We start from the raw sequence: 15,736 nt of genomic DNA on the forward strand, positions 1-15,736 counted from the left end.
GACTAATGTGTTAACAGTGGGGAACAGAGCAAAGGCGATGAGGGTGGAGGAGGGAGGGGATTTAGGAGACTGTGCTATAGTCCAGTAAGAGCACGTGTGCTTGGAGATGGTGGCGGTGGAGCTGGGGAGGGGGAAGGGGGTCAGCTTCTGAGGGTAATGCGGACAGGATTTCCTCGCAGGCGGGCCGAGGGGTGGAAGAGAGGACTCAGGGATGACTGGGCGAATGAAGCTGTGGTTTTGCTGAGGTGGGAAAGCTGGGGAGGGAGCAGGTGTGGCAGCAGCTTCTGAGGATAATGCGGACAGGATTTCCTCGCAGGTCGCAGGCCGGCGGAGAGGGGTGGAAGAGAGGACTCAGGGATGACTGGGCGAATGAAGCTGTGGTTTTGCTGAGGTGGGAAAGCTGGGGAGGGAGCAGGTGTGGCAGCAGCCCCTGAGCTCGGTTTTGGACTTGTTGAGTTTGAGACATCAGTTAGGCACCCAAGGAAGATGCTGAGCAAACACAAGTCTGGGGGTCAGCAGGGAGGTCTGGATGGGAGGTCTTTGGAGCCAGAGATGCACAGATGGAACTTCAGCCACTTTCCCAGGATCTCAGTGGTGGCTGACACCCCTCCCCGCAAGCACAGCCCCGGATTCTGGCAGGGATTTAGTGAAGGGTTGTTGGCCAGACAGATGTCGCCAATCAGTGTAGTCTTACATCAGAACCACCCGGTGGGTACCAGAAAAACAACACACATAACTACTACAAGGGGAAGAGGGGCTTTTCCTAACAGCCTCCCACCATCTCTGTCTCAGCTCCACAACCAGAAGAGACTCCCGCAGCCACCGAGCGCCCCCGGAAGCCACGCCTCGGGGAGCTGACAGTGACAGATGTGACCCCCAGCTCCGTGGGCCTTGCATGGACAGTCCCTGAGGGCCAGTTTGACTCCTTTGTGGTCCAGTACAAGGACAGGGATGGGCAGCCCCAGGCAGTGCCTGTGGCCGCAGACCAGCGAGAGGCCACTGTCCCCGGCCTGGAGCCTGCGCGCAAATACAAGATGAACTTCTACGGGCTACATGGTGGGCAGCGCGTGGGCCCCCTCTCTGTGGTAGCCATGACTGGTGAGTGAGCGTGGGTAAAGGTAGTTCCCATCCCTGGTTACCCGGGGCCACCCCCTCCCCTAGCCTCTCTCTCAGGTCCTGCCTCAGTGGCCCCTGCAGGTCCTCCCCAGTCTATTACCTGAGCCCTTGGCTCCTCTCCTGAGCTGGAACCTTCCCTACCCTCCAGTCTCCACCTCCACTCTGTCTCCTCCCCCAGGCAGGATTGTCTTCCTCCCATCTGACCTGAGTCTAGCCAAACGCTGTCTCTCTGACTGTCCACAGCTGTTTCCTTCCCTCTCTTTACAACCCTGCTGTGACTTGGACCCAGCTACCACCTCCCCCTGCTGCCCTTTTTCATTGGGGTTAAAGAACACACATCCCTTGAATCTCTTCTCAGGGGCCCTCAGCCCCCTGGTCTGAGCTGTGTTCCCTTCTGGCCAAGGCAGAATCTCGCTCCCTCAGGGAAGCGGCCCTTGCTCGTGGCTCCCAGCCTCTCCCACCCCTCATGCTTCCTGGGCACAGGTTGCCACCAGTTTTGTGCTATGGTGTCTGGTGAGACCAGTGAACCCCTTTCAGAGCAATGTCTTAAAATCCATAAAGTAAAACACATAGGATTACAAAGGTAACCAATTCTACTGATTACCCAATTATCAAAAATATTTTAAAACTCGAATTTATGATTCAGTAATACAGGAACTTCATCATTGCTTCATTAAATAGCAAGACTTAGTGGCATATTTAATAACCTACCCACATTTAGACGCAGTGATGAGTGTAAAGAGTATTTTTTTTAATTTTTGAATTTTATTTTATCTTTTTATACAGCAGGTTCTTATTAGTTATCACTCTAGGTTCCACATATATACGTTAATATACAATATTTGTTTTTCTTTTTCTGACTTACTTCACTCTGTATGACAGACTCTAGGTCCACAAATCACCCAATTTGGTTCTTTCTTACGGCTGAGTAATATTCCATTGTATATATGTACCACATCTTCTTTATCATTTGTTGATGGGCCTTTAGGCTGCTTCCATGACCTGGCTATTGTAAAAATATTTAACTTTATTTATTTTTGACTGGGTTGGGTTTTTGTTGCTGCGCGCGGGCTTTCTCCAGTTGCCGTGAGCAGGGACTACTCTTTTTGCAGTGCACGGGCTTCTCACTGTGGTGGATTCTCTTGTTGCGGAGCATGGGCTCTAGGCATGCGGACTTCAGTAGTCGTGGCACGCGGGCTCTAGAGCGCAGGCTCAGTAGTTGTGGTGCATGGGCTTAGTTGCTCCATGGCATGCGGGATCTTCCTGGAGCAGGGAGATTTCTTCTTTGATTTCTTCAGTGATCTCTTGATTATTTAGTAACGTATTGTTTAGCCTCCATGTGTTTGTGTTTTTAAATTTTTTTTCCCTGTAATTGATTTCTAATCTCATAGTGTTGTGGTCAGAAAAAATGCTTGATATGGGGCTTCCCATATCAAGCATGAACCCAGGGCACCAGGTTCATGCCCCAGTCTGGGAAGATCCCACATGCCGCGGAGCGGCTGGGCCTGTGAGCCATGGCTGCTGAGCCTGTGCGTCCGGAGCCTGTGCTCCATTTTACTGTGATTGCGCCCCTCTGCCATCTCACTGTGGCTTCTCCTTTGTCTTTGGATGTGGGGTGTCCTTTTTGGTGAGTTCCAGTGTCTTCCTGTCGATGATTGTTCAGCAGTTAGTTGTGACTCTGGTGCTCTTGCAAGAGGGAGTGAGCTCATGTCCTTCTACTCCGCCATCTTGAACCAATCTCTGTAAAGGGTATTTTGAAGTTTCTGCAGTAATTTTAAGGTGATGTGACAATCTCTGTGATTCCTATTGGTGACAGGGTTACAGGCACTGCTAGTACCACCGTGGTTGGTTTCCTATATTCATCATTGAAAGAAATGCTACATTTCACTTAGAGATCAGTGCAAAAGAGATGTAACTGTTTCCCATCTCAGTTCAAAGCCCTCTAAGGCCCTCGGAGCCCAGGAGCCCTGTGAGGGGGGATTTCTCCCGCCAGAGGTCTCAGCCATGTTCTTTGTCCTCCTGGATCCTAGCTCCACTCTCTCCAGCCCCGGGCACAGAGCGCCCCCTTGAGCCACGTCTGGGGGAGCTGACAGTGACGGACGTGACCCCGGACTCCGTGGGCCTCTCCTGGACAGTCCCCGAGGGTGAATTCGACTCGTTCGTGGTCCAGTACAAGGACAGGGACAGGCAGCCCCAGGCGGTGCCTGTGGCTGCAGACCAGCGTGAGGTCACCATCATCGGCCTGGAGCCCGATAGGAAGTACAAGTTCCTGCTCTTCGGGATCCAGGACGGGAAACGCCACAGCCCAGTCTCTGTGGAGGCAAAGACAGGTGAGAGGGACCCCCACGAAGCTGAGCCTAAGGCCCCAGCCCTGCTGCCCTTCCTCATGCTGCCCTATCACCTCTCCCTTCCGCCGGGTCTCCGCTTCATCCACCTCTTCTGTTTTATTTGAAAAGCCACACTGCCTGCCCCGATCCCAGGCAGATGAGAACCAGGAAAATGGGGCCGGTTCCTGGATCAGTTTCCCCTGCTCACTTTTCCCCTCTTCTCATAATTCCTACTTCTATTGAACGGGGGAGCCTCCTTCAGACCCCTTCCTGGAAGGTGGAACAGGAGAAACAGCAGGGCTAGATACAGGGGAGGGAGCCAGGAGCCGTTCCACCTCCCTTGGCCTGTGAGTCCTCAGCCCTGTGTAGCCATCACCTCCTGAGGAGTCTTCCCTCTGACTCTCACCCAGTTTCCCACCTACTGGCCCAGACACACTGGGTCCCATATCTGCCTCCCCAGAGGGACCCCTTTCCTCCTCTGCCCTCTTCCTGGAGCTTCAGAAACTGGGGACCAGAGGAGCCCAAGACAGGCTGCCCAGTCAGACCCAGTCAGGCCCAGCCCAGCTGTGCCCCTGTCTTGGGTTTTGATCCAGGCACTCCCCTGCCCCTGGGGGCTCCCTGTTGCCAGAAAACTCTCATAATAACAATGCCGTCAGCATCCTTGCTGTCCAAGAAGTCAGAAGGCCAGCTCCTTCTCAGGCCTCGGGATGGCTTCTTGGGCAGATACCAGATCCTTCTCCCGTCTGAGCTCCCCTTCTTCTCCCCAAAACTCCCTCATACATAGGCAGCCCCCACTCCTCCACTGGGTCCTAGGAGGGTCACCGCCATCATAATATCTTACCTCCCCACCAGCTGTCTGCCCCCATCAGGGATCCTTTTCCCCCTCTGACATCCCCAGGACCCTTGGATTTCCCCAGGGAGCAGTCAGATGACAAAGAGTGGGTTCCTTGGCCAAAGGAAATAAGCAGACCAAGCCTGTGATAAGCTGTACCCTGCTAAGGAAATAGTCTCTACTAGGTGCTTAGAGCCTGGACAGCAAGAGGAATAAGATAAATAGCTAGCTAGGGAATCTCTTCTCCCAGAGATGTCTCAGGACAGAAGACCCCTCCCTGCGCTGGTTAAGTGGACAGAGGCAGGGCCAGTTGGGGATGCTGGCAGGCATGGGAGGGTGATGGAAATATTGGGGGGAAGCACTGATCATTTGGGCAGTTCTGGGTTTTTCCATTCTCCAGTGGGAGGCAGTCAAGGAGTCGTTTTGGAAAAAAAAATAAACACAAGAACCTTTCCTCTCTGTCAGTTGCTCGAGGTGACACCAGCCCAGGAGCCCCACCCCGCCTCGGGGAGCTGTGGGTGACAGACCCCACCCCAGACTCACTGCGCCTCTCCTGGACAGTCCCCGAGGGCCACTTTGACTCCTTCGTGGTCCAGTTCAAGGACAGGGACGGGCCCCGGGTGGTGCCTGCAGAGGGCCACGAGCGCTCAGTCACCATCGGCCCTCTGGACGCCAGCCGCAAGTACAGATTCCTCCTCTACGGCCTCCTGGGCAAGAGGCGCCATGGCCCCCTCACCGCCGAGGGCACCACAGGTGAGGGCAGCCCCTGCAGGGGGGCATCTCTGATCTGGAGGCCAGGGGAAGATCCTTGTGGTCAGTTATGGTGGCTGCCATCACGGTTGTTGTTTGGCTTCAGCTGTTGTGGCTGGGATCCAGTGCCCCCTCTCCTTGCACAAGCCGGAAGATCCAGCCCTGCAGGTTGCAGGCATGGCACAGCCCTGTCTTTAGATCTCTCAGTCCTTCCCTTCAGCATCACCCAGTCTTCAAGAAACAACGCAACCATTTCCTCTCTGTGTTTCCATCTCAGAGACCCGGAGAGCTGTGGACGAGGTTGGAACAAAACCACGTCTGGGGGAGGAGCTGCAGGTGACCAGCGTGACATCAGACTCCGTAGGCCTCTCGTGGACGGTCCCTGAGGGCCAGTTTGACTCCTTTGTGGTCCAGTATAAGGACAGAGATGGGCTACCCCAGGTGGTGCCCGTGGAGGGCAGCCTCAGGGAGGTCAGTGTCTCAGGCCTGGACCCTGCCCGCAGGTACAAGCTGCTGCTCTACGGGCTATACGAGGGCAAGCGTGTGGGTCCCATCTCCACCATCGCCATGACCGGTGAGTGCAGCTGGGGGGAACACACTGTGCCTCCTGCCCGCCTGGCTCTCCTGGTCTGGTGGAGCCACACGAATTCAGAGCTTCCTACACTCCTTCTTTTGGGGGAAGGGATCAGCTTCATAGAGGCATAATTTACATACAATAAAATTCACCCATTTTAAGCTCATAATTCGATGAAACCATTACCACAACAAACATATAAAACATTGACTCCAGAAGTTTCCCTATGCTCATTTGCAGTCAGTTTCCCCACCCCCAGCTTCTGACAATCACTAATTGCTTTCTATCATTATAGTTTTTCCTTTCTAAGCTTTTCCTTTAACAGAATCATACAGTACACAGTTTTTTGTGTTTTTCTTGCACTTAACATAATGCTTTTGAAATTCATCACTGTGTATCAGTAGTTGGTCCTTTTTATTACTGACCTCTTGTCTTCACCTCCTCCCCTCCTTCCATCCTCTTGGAGAGTCTTGGTGCAGTGACAAACCAGTCACCCATCTCTACCTGTCTCTCTGAACCAGCCCCCAGGGAAGAAGTCGAAGCTGAGACTGAGGCCCCCAGCCCTCCAGCATCTGAGCCCCGTCTGGGGGAGGTGACTGTGGAGGAGGGCACCCCACACACCCTGCATCTCTCCTGGACCATGAATGAGGGAGAATTTGACTCCTTTGAGGTCCAGTACACAGACGAGGAGGGGAAACTCCAAGTAGTCCATTTAGGGGGCAACCAGAATGACATCACCCTCTCTGGCCTGGAATCCGACCACAGATACCTGCTGAGCCTGTACGGTCTCCACGATGGGCAGCGTGTGGGTCCTGTGCACGTCGAGGCCCTGACAGGTGAGCAAAAGAACTCTGCCCACTCGGCTTCCTTCCAGGTGGCTGTGAGGGCCCGGAGGAGGGCAGAGTCCCCGTGGACACCGTGCCCCTCTCTCAGGTCCTTCTCTCTCCATGTCTGTGTTCAGCCCCAAATGAGGAAGAGAATGAACCTTCAGAATCTCCCTCTACCACCCCTGAGCCTCACGTCACGCCTCGCCTGGGGGAGCTGGCAGTGACAGACGCCACCCCCGAATCCCTGAGCCTCTCCTGGACCATCCCCGAGGGCCAGTTTGACCACTTCCTGATCCAGTACAAGAACGGGGACGGACAGCCCAAGGCTGTGAGGGTGCCGGGGTACGAGGACGAGGTCACCATCTCGGGCCTGGAGCCAGACCACAAGTACAAGATGAACCTGTACGGCTTTCATGACAGCCAGCGCGTGGGCCCCGTCTCTGTCATCGGGGTGACAAGTGAGTGGATGGTGGAAGCCCCAGGGTGGGACCTCGTGGGAGGATCACCCTCTCTCAGGTGATGGGTGAGTGGGGTGCAGGAGGCCCCTCTACTCGAGGCTGAGCCATGGTGCCCTGTGTGCCTCCTCCAGGCTCCCTGAGGACCAGTGTGTCCCCCTGGGCAGAGAAGGGCCTCTGTGAGCCATGCTGGTGGCTGCCCTGGTCCCCCACAGCTGACCCTGGAGGCTCCAGGCATGTTTATGAGATGTCAGCTAAGCAGGACCACCCAGCCCAAAGGACGGGCTTCTCTGAACTGACTTCAGGGCCCGGAGCTGGGGCCAAGCCTTGGGGGGAGACCCAAGGACATCACCTGGGACCCTGCCTCACCCTCTCTGTGTCTCTCCTTCTCAGCTACAGAGGAAGACACCCCCAGCTCCACAGAACCCAGCACAGAGGCCTCGGAGGCCCCCGAGGAGCCCCTCCTGGGGGAGCTGACGGTGACAGGATCCTCCCCGGACTCGCTGAGCCTCTCCTGGACCGTCCCCCAGGGCCACTTCGACTCCTTCACCGTCCAGTACAAGGGCAGGGACGGGCCCCAGGTGGTGCGTGTCAGGGGCGAGGAGAGTGAGGTGACCGCTGGGGGCCTGGAGCCCGGGCGCAAGTACAAGATGCACCTGTACGGCCTGCACGGGGGGCGGCGTGTGGGCCCCGTGTCCACCGTGGGCGTGACCGGTGAGTGAGGGCCCTCGGGATGAGGTCTCACGAAAGGTCTTATAGTAGAGCCTCTTGAGCGTCTTCCACTGAAGACCCAGGACCCTAAAACTCCTGAACCTCTAACCCATCCATTGTCCATTCAACACCTCAGGACAGGTGTGATCTGGGGGCAGGAAGAACGAGTTCCAGGGAAGTGCTTTGCCCATTTGAGAGAGGCCTTTGGGGACTGAGGCCTCCAAGTCAGTCATGCACTGACCTGTTTGTGGCTCTCTGCTTTGCCTGGGAACTCTGAAAAGAGCTCTTTTTGGGTGTTGGGACAAATGCCATGAAATGCTAATTCTCAACAAGTATTTATTACATAAAATTTCAAACATATACCCAAAGAGAAAGAATAGCATAATGAACTCCCATATGTCAATCATCCCGCTTCAACCAAAACTCAACCCCTGGCCAGTCTAGCTCATCCAGACCCCACTCACTTCCCACCCTCCCCGACTAGAATGTTTTCTTTATTAACAGCTTTATTGAGGTATAATTTACATACCATAAAATTCACCTGTTTTAAGTATACAACTTACCAATTTTAGTGTATTTACAGAGTTGTACAACCAGCATCACTTACTAATTTTAGAACTTTTCCATCACCTCAGGAAGAAACCTGGTGTCTAGACCCATTCCCATGCCCAGTTCCGGTCCCCACTAATCTACTTTTTGTCTCTGTAGATTTGCCTTTTCTGGACGCATCATATAACTAGAATCATACAATACGTGTTCTTTTGTGTCTGGCTTCTTTTACCAAGCACGGTTTTTTTTGGTTTTTTGTGGGGGGGGTTTTTGGGGTTTTTTTGCGGTACGCGGGCCTCTCACTACTGTGGCCTCTCCCGTTGCGGAGCACAGGCTCCGGACGCGCAGGCTCAGCGGCCATGGCTCACGGGCCCAGCCGCTCCACAGCATGTGGGATCCTCCTGGACCGGGGCACGACCCCGTGTCCCCTGCATCGGCAGGCGGACTCCCAACCACTGCACCACCAGGGAAGCCCACCAAGCACATTTTTGAGGTTGATCCATGTTGTAGCATGTAGCAGTACTTCATTCCTTTATAGCCAAATAATATTCCATTGTATGGATATACTGCTGCAATATTTTTAAACTTACTTCATCATTACATCATTACACTCTTTACTTCATCATTATATTTTTCTTTTTTGGCTGCGTTGGGTCTTCGCTGCTGCATGTGGGCTTTCTCTAGTTGCAGCGAGCGGGCTTCGTTGTACTGCAAGGGCTTCTCATTGCGGTGGCTTCTCTTGTTGCAGAACAGGGACCCTAGGCACGTGGGCTTCAGTAGTTGTGGCACACGGGCTCAGTAGTTGTGTCACAGGGGCTTAGTTGCTCCGCGGCATGTGGAATCTTCCCGGACCAGGGATCGAACCTGTGTCCCCTGCATTGGCAGGTGGATTCTCAACCACTGCGCCACCAGGGAAGTTCCCATTATTACATATTTAAGTGTACTGCTCTTTTCAAAAAGACTATTTAGAGGGGCTTCCCTGGTGGCGCAGTGGTTGAGAATCCACCTGCTGATGCAGGGGAAACGGGTTCGTGCCCCGGTCTGGGAGGATCCCACATGCCGTGGAGCGGCTGGGCCCGTGAGCCATGGCCGCTGAGCCTGCGCGTCCGGAGCCTGTGCTCCGCAACGGGAGAGGCCACAACAGTGAGAGGCCCGCGTATCGCAAAAAAAAAAAAAAAAAAAGACTATTTAGAAATAACCATGATACAATGATTGTACCTTTAAAAATCAGATATCCAGATAGTGCTACAGTTTCCTGATTGTGTCATAATTGTTATTTTGCAATTTGTTGTTGGAATCAGGTCCAAGTAAGAAAGATAGGATGAAATTGGGAGAATTGGGATTTTAAATAGGGTGGTCAGGGAAGGCCCTAAAGGGATGGTGACATTTGAATGAAAGGAGGTGTGGACATGAGCCATGCAGACATCTGGGGAAAGAACATTCAGGAAGAGGGAACAGTCAGTGCAAAGGCCTTGAGGCAATAAGCTGCGTGGCACATTTGATGGACCATAAGGAGGCCACAAAGAGATGTTGATGCTCGTAAGCAGAAATGCATCTTAAGTTAGGCCCACAGAGCTGGCCCAACTTCTGGCCTGAATCCAGGAGAGCAGGGCCTCAACAGTTCCTTCCAGCAACAGGAACGGTTCTGTTTGCATCTCTTCCCAGCCCCTAAAGAGGAGCCCCCTGCCAGCCCCCCTTTGAAGCCACAGCTGGGAGAACTGACTGTGACGGACGCCACCCATGACTCCCTGAGCCTCTTCTGGAACGTCCCCGAGGGCCAGTTTGACCACTTCCTGGTCCAGTACAAGAACGGGGACGGGCAGCCCAAGGCGGTGAGGGTGCCAGGGCACCAGGACGGGGTCACCATCTCGGGCCTGGAGCCAGACCACAAGTACAAGATGAACCTGTACGGCTTTCACAGTGGCCAGCGCGTGGGCCCTGTCTCCACTGTCGGTTTAACTGGTGAGTGTACAATAGGACACTGGCCCTGCCCTGAGCTGGACTCAGTTTCCCTTTTATTGCCAGTATTCAGGTGTTTTTCTCCCACTGTTTTTGAGACTGAGCCTCCCAGGCTACTGGGAGCAGTTCTGTGCCTGTCTGCACTCCAAGCCTTTGGTGTCACCTTAGCTGTCTCACCCTTTACACGTGGGCTTCTTGAGTCCTTGAAGAGGCAGTGTGCCAAAGAAATAGCACAGACTCAGGCAGACCTGGGGCTGGCCCTAGCCTCAGCCCATTAGAGCTGTGTGACCTCGAGGGAGTCACTCAGCCTCTCTGTGCTTCCCTATCCTTATCCATACAGAAGGAATAACCACACCTGTCTGGCAGGGTGGGCATGAATGTGGCTTGTCTCACACACAATGTTTGGTAACTACAGGCTCCCTCCTTCTGAGGAAGAAGATTAGTTCTTGAAAACCCTTGAGGTGAATTCTTAAAATTATCATTGATTTCAGTGGGTACAAATGTATTTGTTCCCCAACCCCCAAACTGATACCCATGTATGCTGTATCAACATGGAATCCTGCTAACATGGATACTATTACTTCAATAGTTAATATTAGTCATATGTGCAACTTAACAAGGCATTTTCTCTTCATTAATTACTCCCTAACATGGCTGTTGGTTGCTTCCGTTAAGCTCTTTTGTAGCTGTTACCCTCTACATGCTTAAAACCTGGTTCCCAAACACAATGGAGTTATGAAACACGATGATTTTGTAATTCAGCTATTAAGGCAGAATAAAACCCTGTGCAGAACAGAAAAGACAAAAAAAATCTGTGGGCGTGATGGGTCATCCCTGCTGTAAGATGGCAAGAGAATTAATACAAGGTCCAAAAGCAACCCATCTACAAAGATGATCTCATGTGGTCTCATCTCTTTGCCCTCAACTGTGAAATCTAAATTAGTTTCTCAAATGCTCAGAAAAGACTTCTAAACCAGAGGAGGTATTAAAGAAAAATACGAACCTGAGCACATGTACCTCCTGATGTGATGTGTTGGTTAGGTGTGGTGCTATTACAAAGCATTAGTCCTGTCCCACTAAATGAATTTACTCAGCAGCTCCTACAGGTTCCATGCTGGACATGTTGAGGTCATGGGGGTCCCACCCTACCATCTTGACATCTCCACAAGTGTGTGCTCTGTCTGCTAGAAACTGAACATTCAAACCAGGGAAATGATGTCTTTTTTTTTTTTAATAAATGTATTTATTTATTTATTTGGCTGCGTTGGGTCTTCGTTGCTGTGCGAGGGCTTTCTCTAGTGGCGGTGAGTGGGGGCTACTCTTTGTTGTGGTACGCGGGCTTCTCATTGTGGTGGCTTCTCTTGTTGAGGAGCACGGGCTCTAGGCACGCAGGCTTCAGTAGTTGTGGCACGTGGGCTCAGTAGTTGTGGCTCACGGGGTGTAGAGCGCAGGCACAATAGTTGTGGCGCACAGGCTTAGTTGCTCCGTGGCATGTGGGATCTTCCCGGACCAGGGCTCGAATCCGTGTCCCCTGCATTGGCAGGCGGATTCTTAACCACTGTGCCACCAGGGAAGACCTGGAAATGATGTCTTAATCCTGGAGCACTGGCTTCCAGGCTGCAGGGTCCCTGGTGTGTCTGGGAGAAATCCATCCCCTGTTAGGAGGGCACCCACAAAGCATGTCCACCCATTCTCTTTGTCTCTTGATCCAGCCTCAGAAAAAGACCAAGAAATGACCTCAGCCCCAACAGACCTGCCCACCACAGCCCCCAAGCCTCCCGTCAAGCCGCACCTGGGGGAGCTGGCAGTGACAGACGCCACCCCCGAATCCCTGAGCCTCTCCTGGACCATCCCCGAGGGCCAGTTTGACCACTTCCTGATCCAGTACAAGAATGGGGACGGGCAGCCCAAGGCAGTGAGGGTGCCAGGGCACCAGGATGGGGTCACCATCTCGGGCCTGGAGCCAGACTACAAGTACAAGATGAACCTGTATGGCTTCCATGACAGCCAGCGCGTGGGCCCCATCTCTGTCATCGCGGTGACAAGTGAGTGGATGGTGGAAGCCCCAGGGTGGGACCTCGTGGGAGGATCACCCTCTCTCAGGTGATGGGTGAGTGGGGTGCAGGAGGCCCCTCTACTCGAGGCTGAGCCATGGTGCCCTGTGTGCCTCCTCCAGGCTCCCTGAGGACCAGTGTGTCCCCCTGGGCAGAGAAGGGCCTCTGTGAGCCATGCTGGTGGCTGCCCTGGTCCCCCACAGCTGACCCTGGAGGCTCCAGGCATGTTTATGAGATGTCAGCTAAGCAGGACCACCCAGCCCCAAGGACAGGCTTCTCTGAACTGACTTCAGGGCCTGGAGCTGGGGCCAAGGCTTGGGAGGAGACCCAAGGACATCACCTGGGACCCTGCCTCACCCTCTCTGTGTCTCTCCTTCTCAGCTACAGAGGAAGACACCCCCAGCTCCACAGAACCCAGCACAGAGGCCTCGGAGGCCCCCGAGGAGCCCCTCCTGGGGGAGCTGACGGTGACAGGATCCTCCCCGGACTCGCTGAGCCTCTCCTGGACCGTCCCCCAGGGCCACTTCGACTCCTTCACCGTCCAGTACAAGGGCAGGGACGGGCCCCAGGTGGTGCGTGTCGGGGGCGAGGAGAGTGAGGTGACCGCTGGGGGCCTGGAGCCCGGGCGCAAGTACAAGATGCACCTGTACGGCCTGCACGGGGGGCGGCGTGTGGGCCCCGTGTCCACCGTGGGCGTGACCGGTGAGTGAGGGCAGGGCTCAGGCGGTCTTGGGGGAGAGCTACCTTTTCCTCATGGGTGAGCTGGTTGACTGTTCTGCTCTTTCACCAGCCTTTGGTCCCCTTTTATGTCCTCCCTCCATGGCTCTGGGCCATGACCCGTGTGTAGTGCCCTGGCCTTTGCCAACCTACAGCCTCACTGTTCACAGTAATGTGGCCTCCTCTGATGGTCAATCACTGGCTCCCTCCAAGGGTGAAATGTGTCAGGCACAGACCAAGCGTGACGTTACTAGAGTTTTCTTTTCTTTCCATCTTAATCACAAATCACAGCATTCTTTGTCATAACCAAAAAAAAGGAAGAAAAAACAACCCAACATCGAACCACATTGAGATGATTAAGTAATTAGCCAACATCTCTAAAATGACCTACTATGGCATCATTGAAATGTTTCAGCATAAGACAATTATTTTATATTATTACAATAAAGAAAGAGTTTAAAATTTTTGTAAGGAGGCTAATCACAGCCACTTGAAAATAATTTGCATGGTAAGACAACTGGAAGGAAACGCCCGTGGGATGCATGGTTTGTGAGACAGGATAGAATGTCCCAGTACTTTTTTTTCTGTTTTATTCCATTATGTGTAGTTTACATTTTCTTTAAATGACAAGTGTTTCTTTTATAATCAGGAAAAAAAAAATTTCAAAATGTCTTCTCCTCTCTTGTATTCCTTCTGTCTTTCCCCCTCATCATTCTTGCAACTTATTTCTGATTATGAAAAAGTTACAATTTCTAGTCTCTAAGAAATTAGGAGAAAAAAATCACAAGGTGAGTTAAATTCCAAAATTGCAGTCAGGCTGGCTTCTGTAAGTCACTGTCGGCCAGATTCTTATGCCTTGTGACAGTACTTCACCAGAGTTCCTCTGCATGTGGAAGAACACAGCCCCTCTGTGGGTCAGTCTTTTGCTGGGGGAGTCGCTGCCTCTGTGAGGGTCCCTCTCCTCTCCTGAAGATACTCCAGACAGAGGAACCCTCTATCATGCAAATCACAAGCACATGTGAAGTACAGAGGGACCCATGTCCCCATCCACATCCTCCACCGGCTTACTAATTTTTATAACTCAGGATTTCTTTTTAAGTCTGTATTTTTCTGTGAAAAGAATATAACAACATGATGGAAAGTTTGGAAAGTAGGGGAAAAAATCTCTTATCGGACCACCTTCTGACCCAAGAACCACCATTCACAACAACGTATGTAACACATCCTCTCTTTCTGCATTTTCCATGCAGCGCATGTTTTAAGGTGGCAGAATATTCATATAATTCTTGGCTCTTACTTTTTTTGTACGCAAGTTACACTGAGAGCATTTATCCTGTGGCTACACAACCTGCATTAATCATCATTTTAATGGTTATTGGATGCTTTGTGGTGAAAGTGCCATAACAAAATTAATCTTCTTCTGTGGTTCCTTTGGAGCCCTGACACATTTTGCTATCATGAATAATCCCAAAATGAACTCCTGTGATACAACTTTTCCTGCTTTTTAATAATTTTCTTAGGATAGCTGCCCAGAAATGAGATTATTGGGTCGAAGGAAATGAGCAGTATTTGGGCTCCTGACATGTATGTCTGAATTGCCTTCTGAAGGTTCATGGTGCCTGCCAGCCAGTATGTGATGGGGTCAAGCCCGTCTCAGTCTCTCTAGCATGGAGTCACCAAATGGCGCACCCAGAGGCTGAGCCAGCCTCCAGTGCTGCAGCCTGAGGAGTACCCTGCTGGATGCAATCAGGGCAAGTCACCATCTAAGCCTCTGCCCCCAATCTCTCTTCTCAGCCCTCCAGGAGGTTGTGGAGGAGACCCCCAGCCCCACAGAACCCAGCACAGAGGCCCCGGAGCCCCCCACAGAGCCTCTCCTGGGGGAACTGACGGTGACAGGATCCTCCCCGGACTCGCTGAGCCTCTCCTGGACCGTCCCCCAGGGCCGCTTCAACTCCTTCACCGTCCAGTACAAGGATAAGGATGGGCGGCCCCAGGTGGTGCGTGTCGGGGGCGAAGAGAGTGAGGTGACCATTGAGGGCCTGGAGCCCGGGAGCAAGTACACGATGCACCTGTATGGCCTGCACGGGGGGTGGCGTGTGGGCCCTGTGTCCACCGTTGGCATGACTGGTAAGTGAATTTGGGGGAGTGGGATGCAGGGTGGGGAAGCCAGGTCCTGGAAGAGTTTCCCTTTATTACCATCTTTGTGAAAACATAAATATTCTAGACAGCACTTCTTCTTTAGGACATCAGGTGGCCTGGGGATCTTGTTAAAGGGCAGATTCAGATTCAGATTTGGGCTGGGGCCAGAGATTCTGCATTTCTAAAATCTTCCATGAGGGACTTCCTTGGTGGTCCGGTGGTTAAGAATCTGTCTTCCAATGCAAGGGACGCAGGTTCAATCCCTGGTCGGGGAACTAAGATCCCACATGCCACAGGGCAACTAAGCCCACACGCTGCAACTACCGAGCACACGAGCCACAACTAGAGAGCTCACGTGCCACAACTACTGAGGCCACGAGCCACAACTAGAGAGCTCACGTGCCACAACTACTGAGGCCACGCACCACAACTAGAGAGAGAAGCCCCTGTGCCACAATGAAAGATGCCACATGCCACAACAAGATCCCACATGCCAGAGCTAAGGCCCGATGCAGCCAAAAAAAAAAGCAAATAGGGGCTTCCCTGGTGGCGCAGTGGTTGAGAGTCCGCCTGCTGATGCAGGGGACGCAGGTTTGTGCCCTGGTCCGGGAGGATCCCACATACCGTGGAGCGGCTGGGCCCGTGAGCCGTGGCCGCTGAGCCTGCGCGTCCGGAGCTTGTGCTCCGCAACGGGAGAGGCCACAACAGTGAGAGGCCCGTGTACCG

General features: G+C 53.0%; 1 protein-coding gene across 2 annotated transcripts in view; it reads left to right on the plus strand.

The window, feature by feature from the left end:
* Positions 1–15,736, plus strand: part of TNXB (tenascin XB) — a 56,059-nt gene that overhangs the window by 29,288 nt on the left and 11,035 nt on the right. The window contains exons 15-25 of one of the 2 annotated variants that reach the window (XM_024738634.1): positions 793–1,098; positions 3,147–3,446; positions 4,741–5,028; positions 5,303–5,599; positions 6,121–6,435; positions 6,561–6,884; positions 7,275–7,595; positions 9,807–10,103; positions 11,813–12,145; positions 12,536–12,856; positions 14,666–14,998. In XM_024738634.1, the coding sequence (XP_024594402.1) occupies positions 793–1,098; positions 3,147–3,446; positions 4,741–5,028; positions 5,303–5,599; positions 6,121–6,435; positions 6,561–6,884; positions 7,275–7,595; positions 9,807–10,103; positions 11,813–12,145; positions 12,536–12,856; positions 14,666–14,998 (3,435 nt within the window). The remainder of the gene's footprint in view (positions 1–792; positions 1,099–3,146; positions 3,447–4,740; positions 5,029–5,302; positions 5,600–6,120; positions 6,436–6,560; positions 6,885–7,274; positions 7,596–9,806; positions 10,104–11,812; positions 12,146–12,535; positions 12,857–14,665; positions 14,999–15,736) is intronic. The other variant, XM_024738635.1, reaches the window with a different exon arrangement.

The sequence above is a fragment of the Neophocaena asiaeorientalis genome, unplaced genomic scaffold (genome assembly GCF_003031525.2).
Source record: "Neophocaena asiaeorientalis asiaeorientalis breed wild unplaced genomic scaffold, Neophocaena_asiaeorientalis_V1.1 scaffold282, whole genome shotgun sequence".
Classification (NCBI taxonomy): Eukaryota; Metazoa; Chordata; class Mammalia; order Artiodactyla; family Phocoenidae; genus Neophocaena; species Neophocaena asiaeorientalis.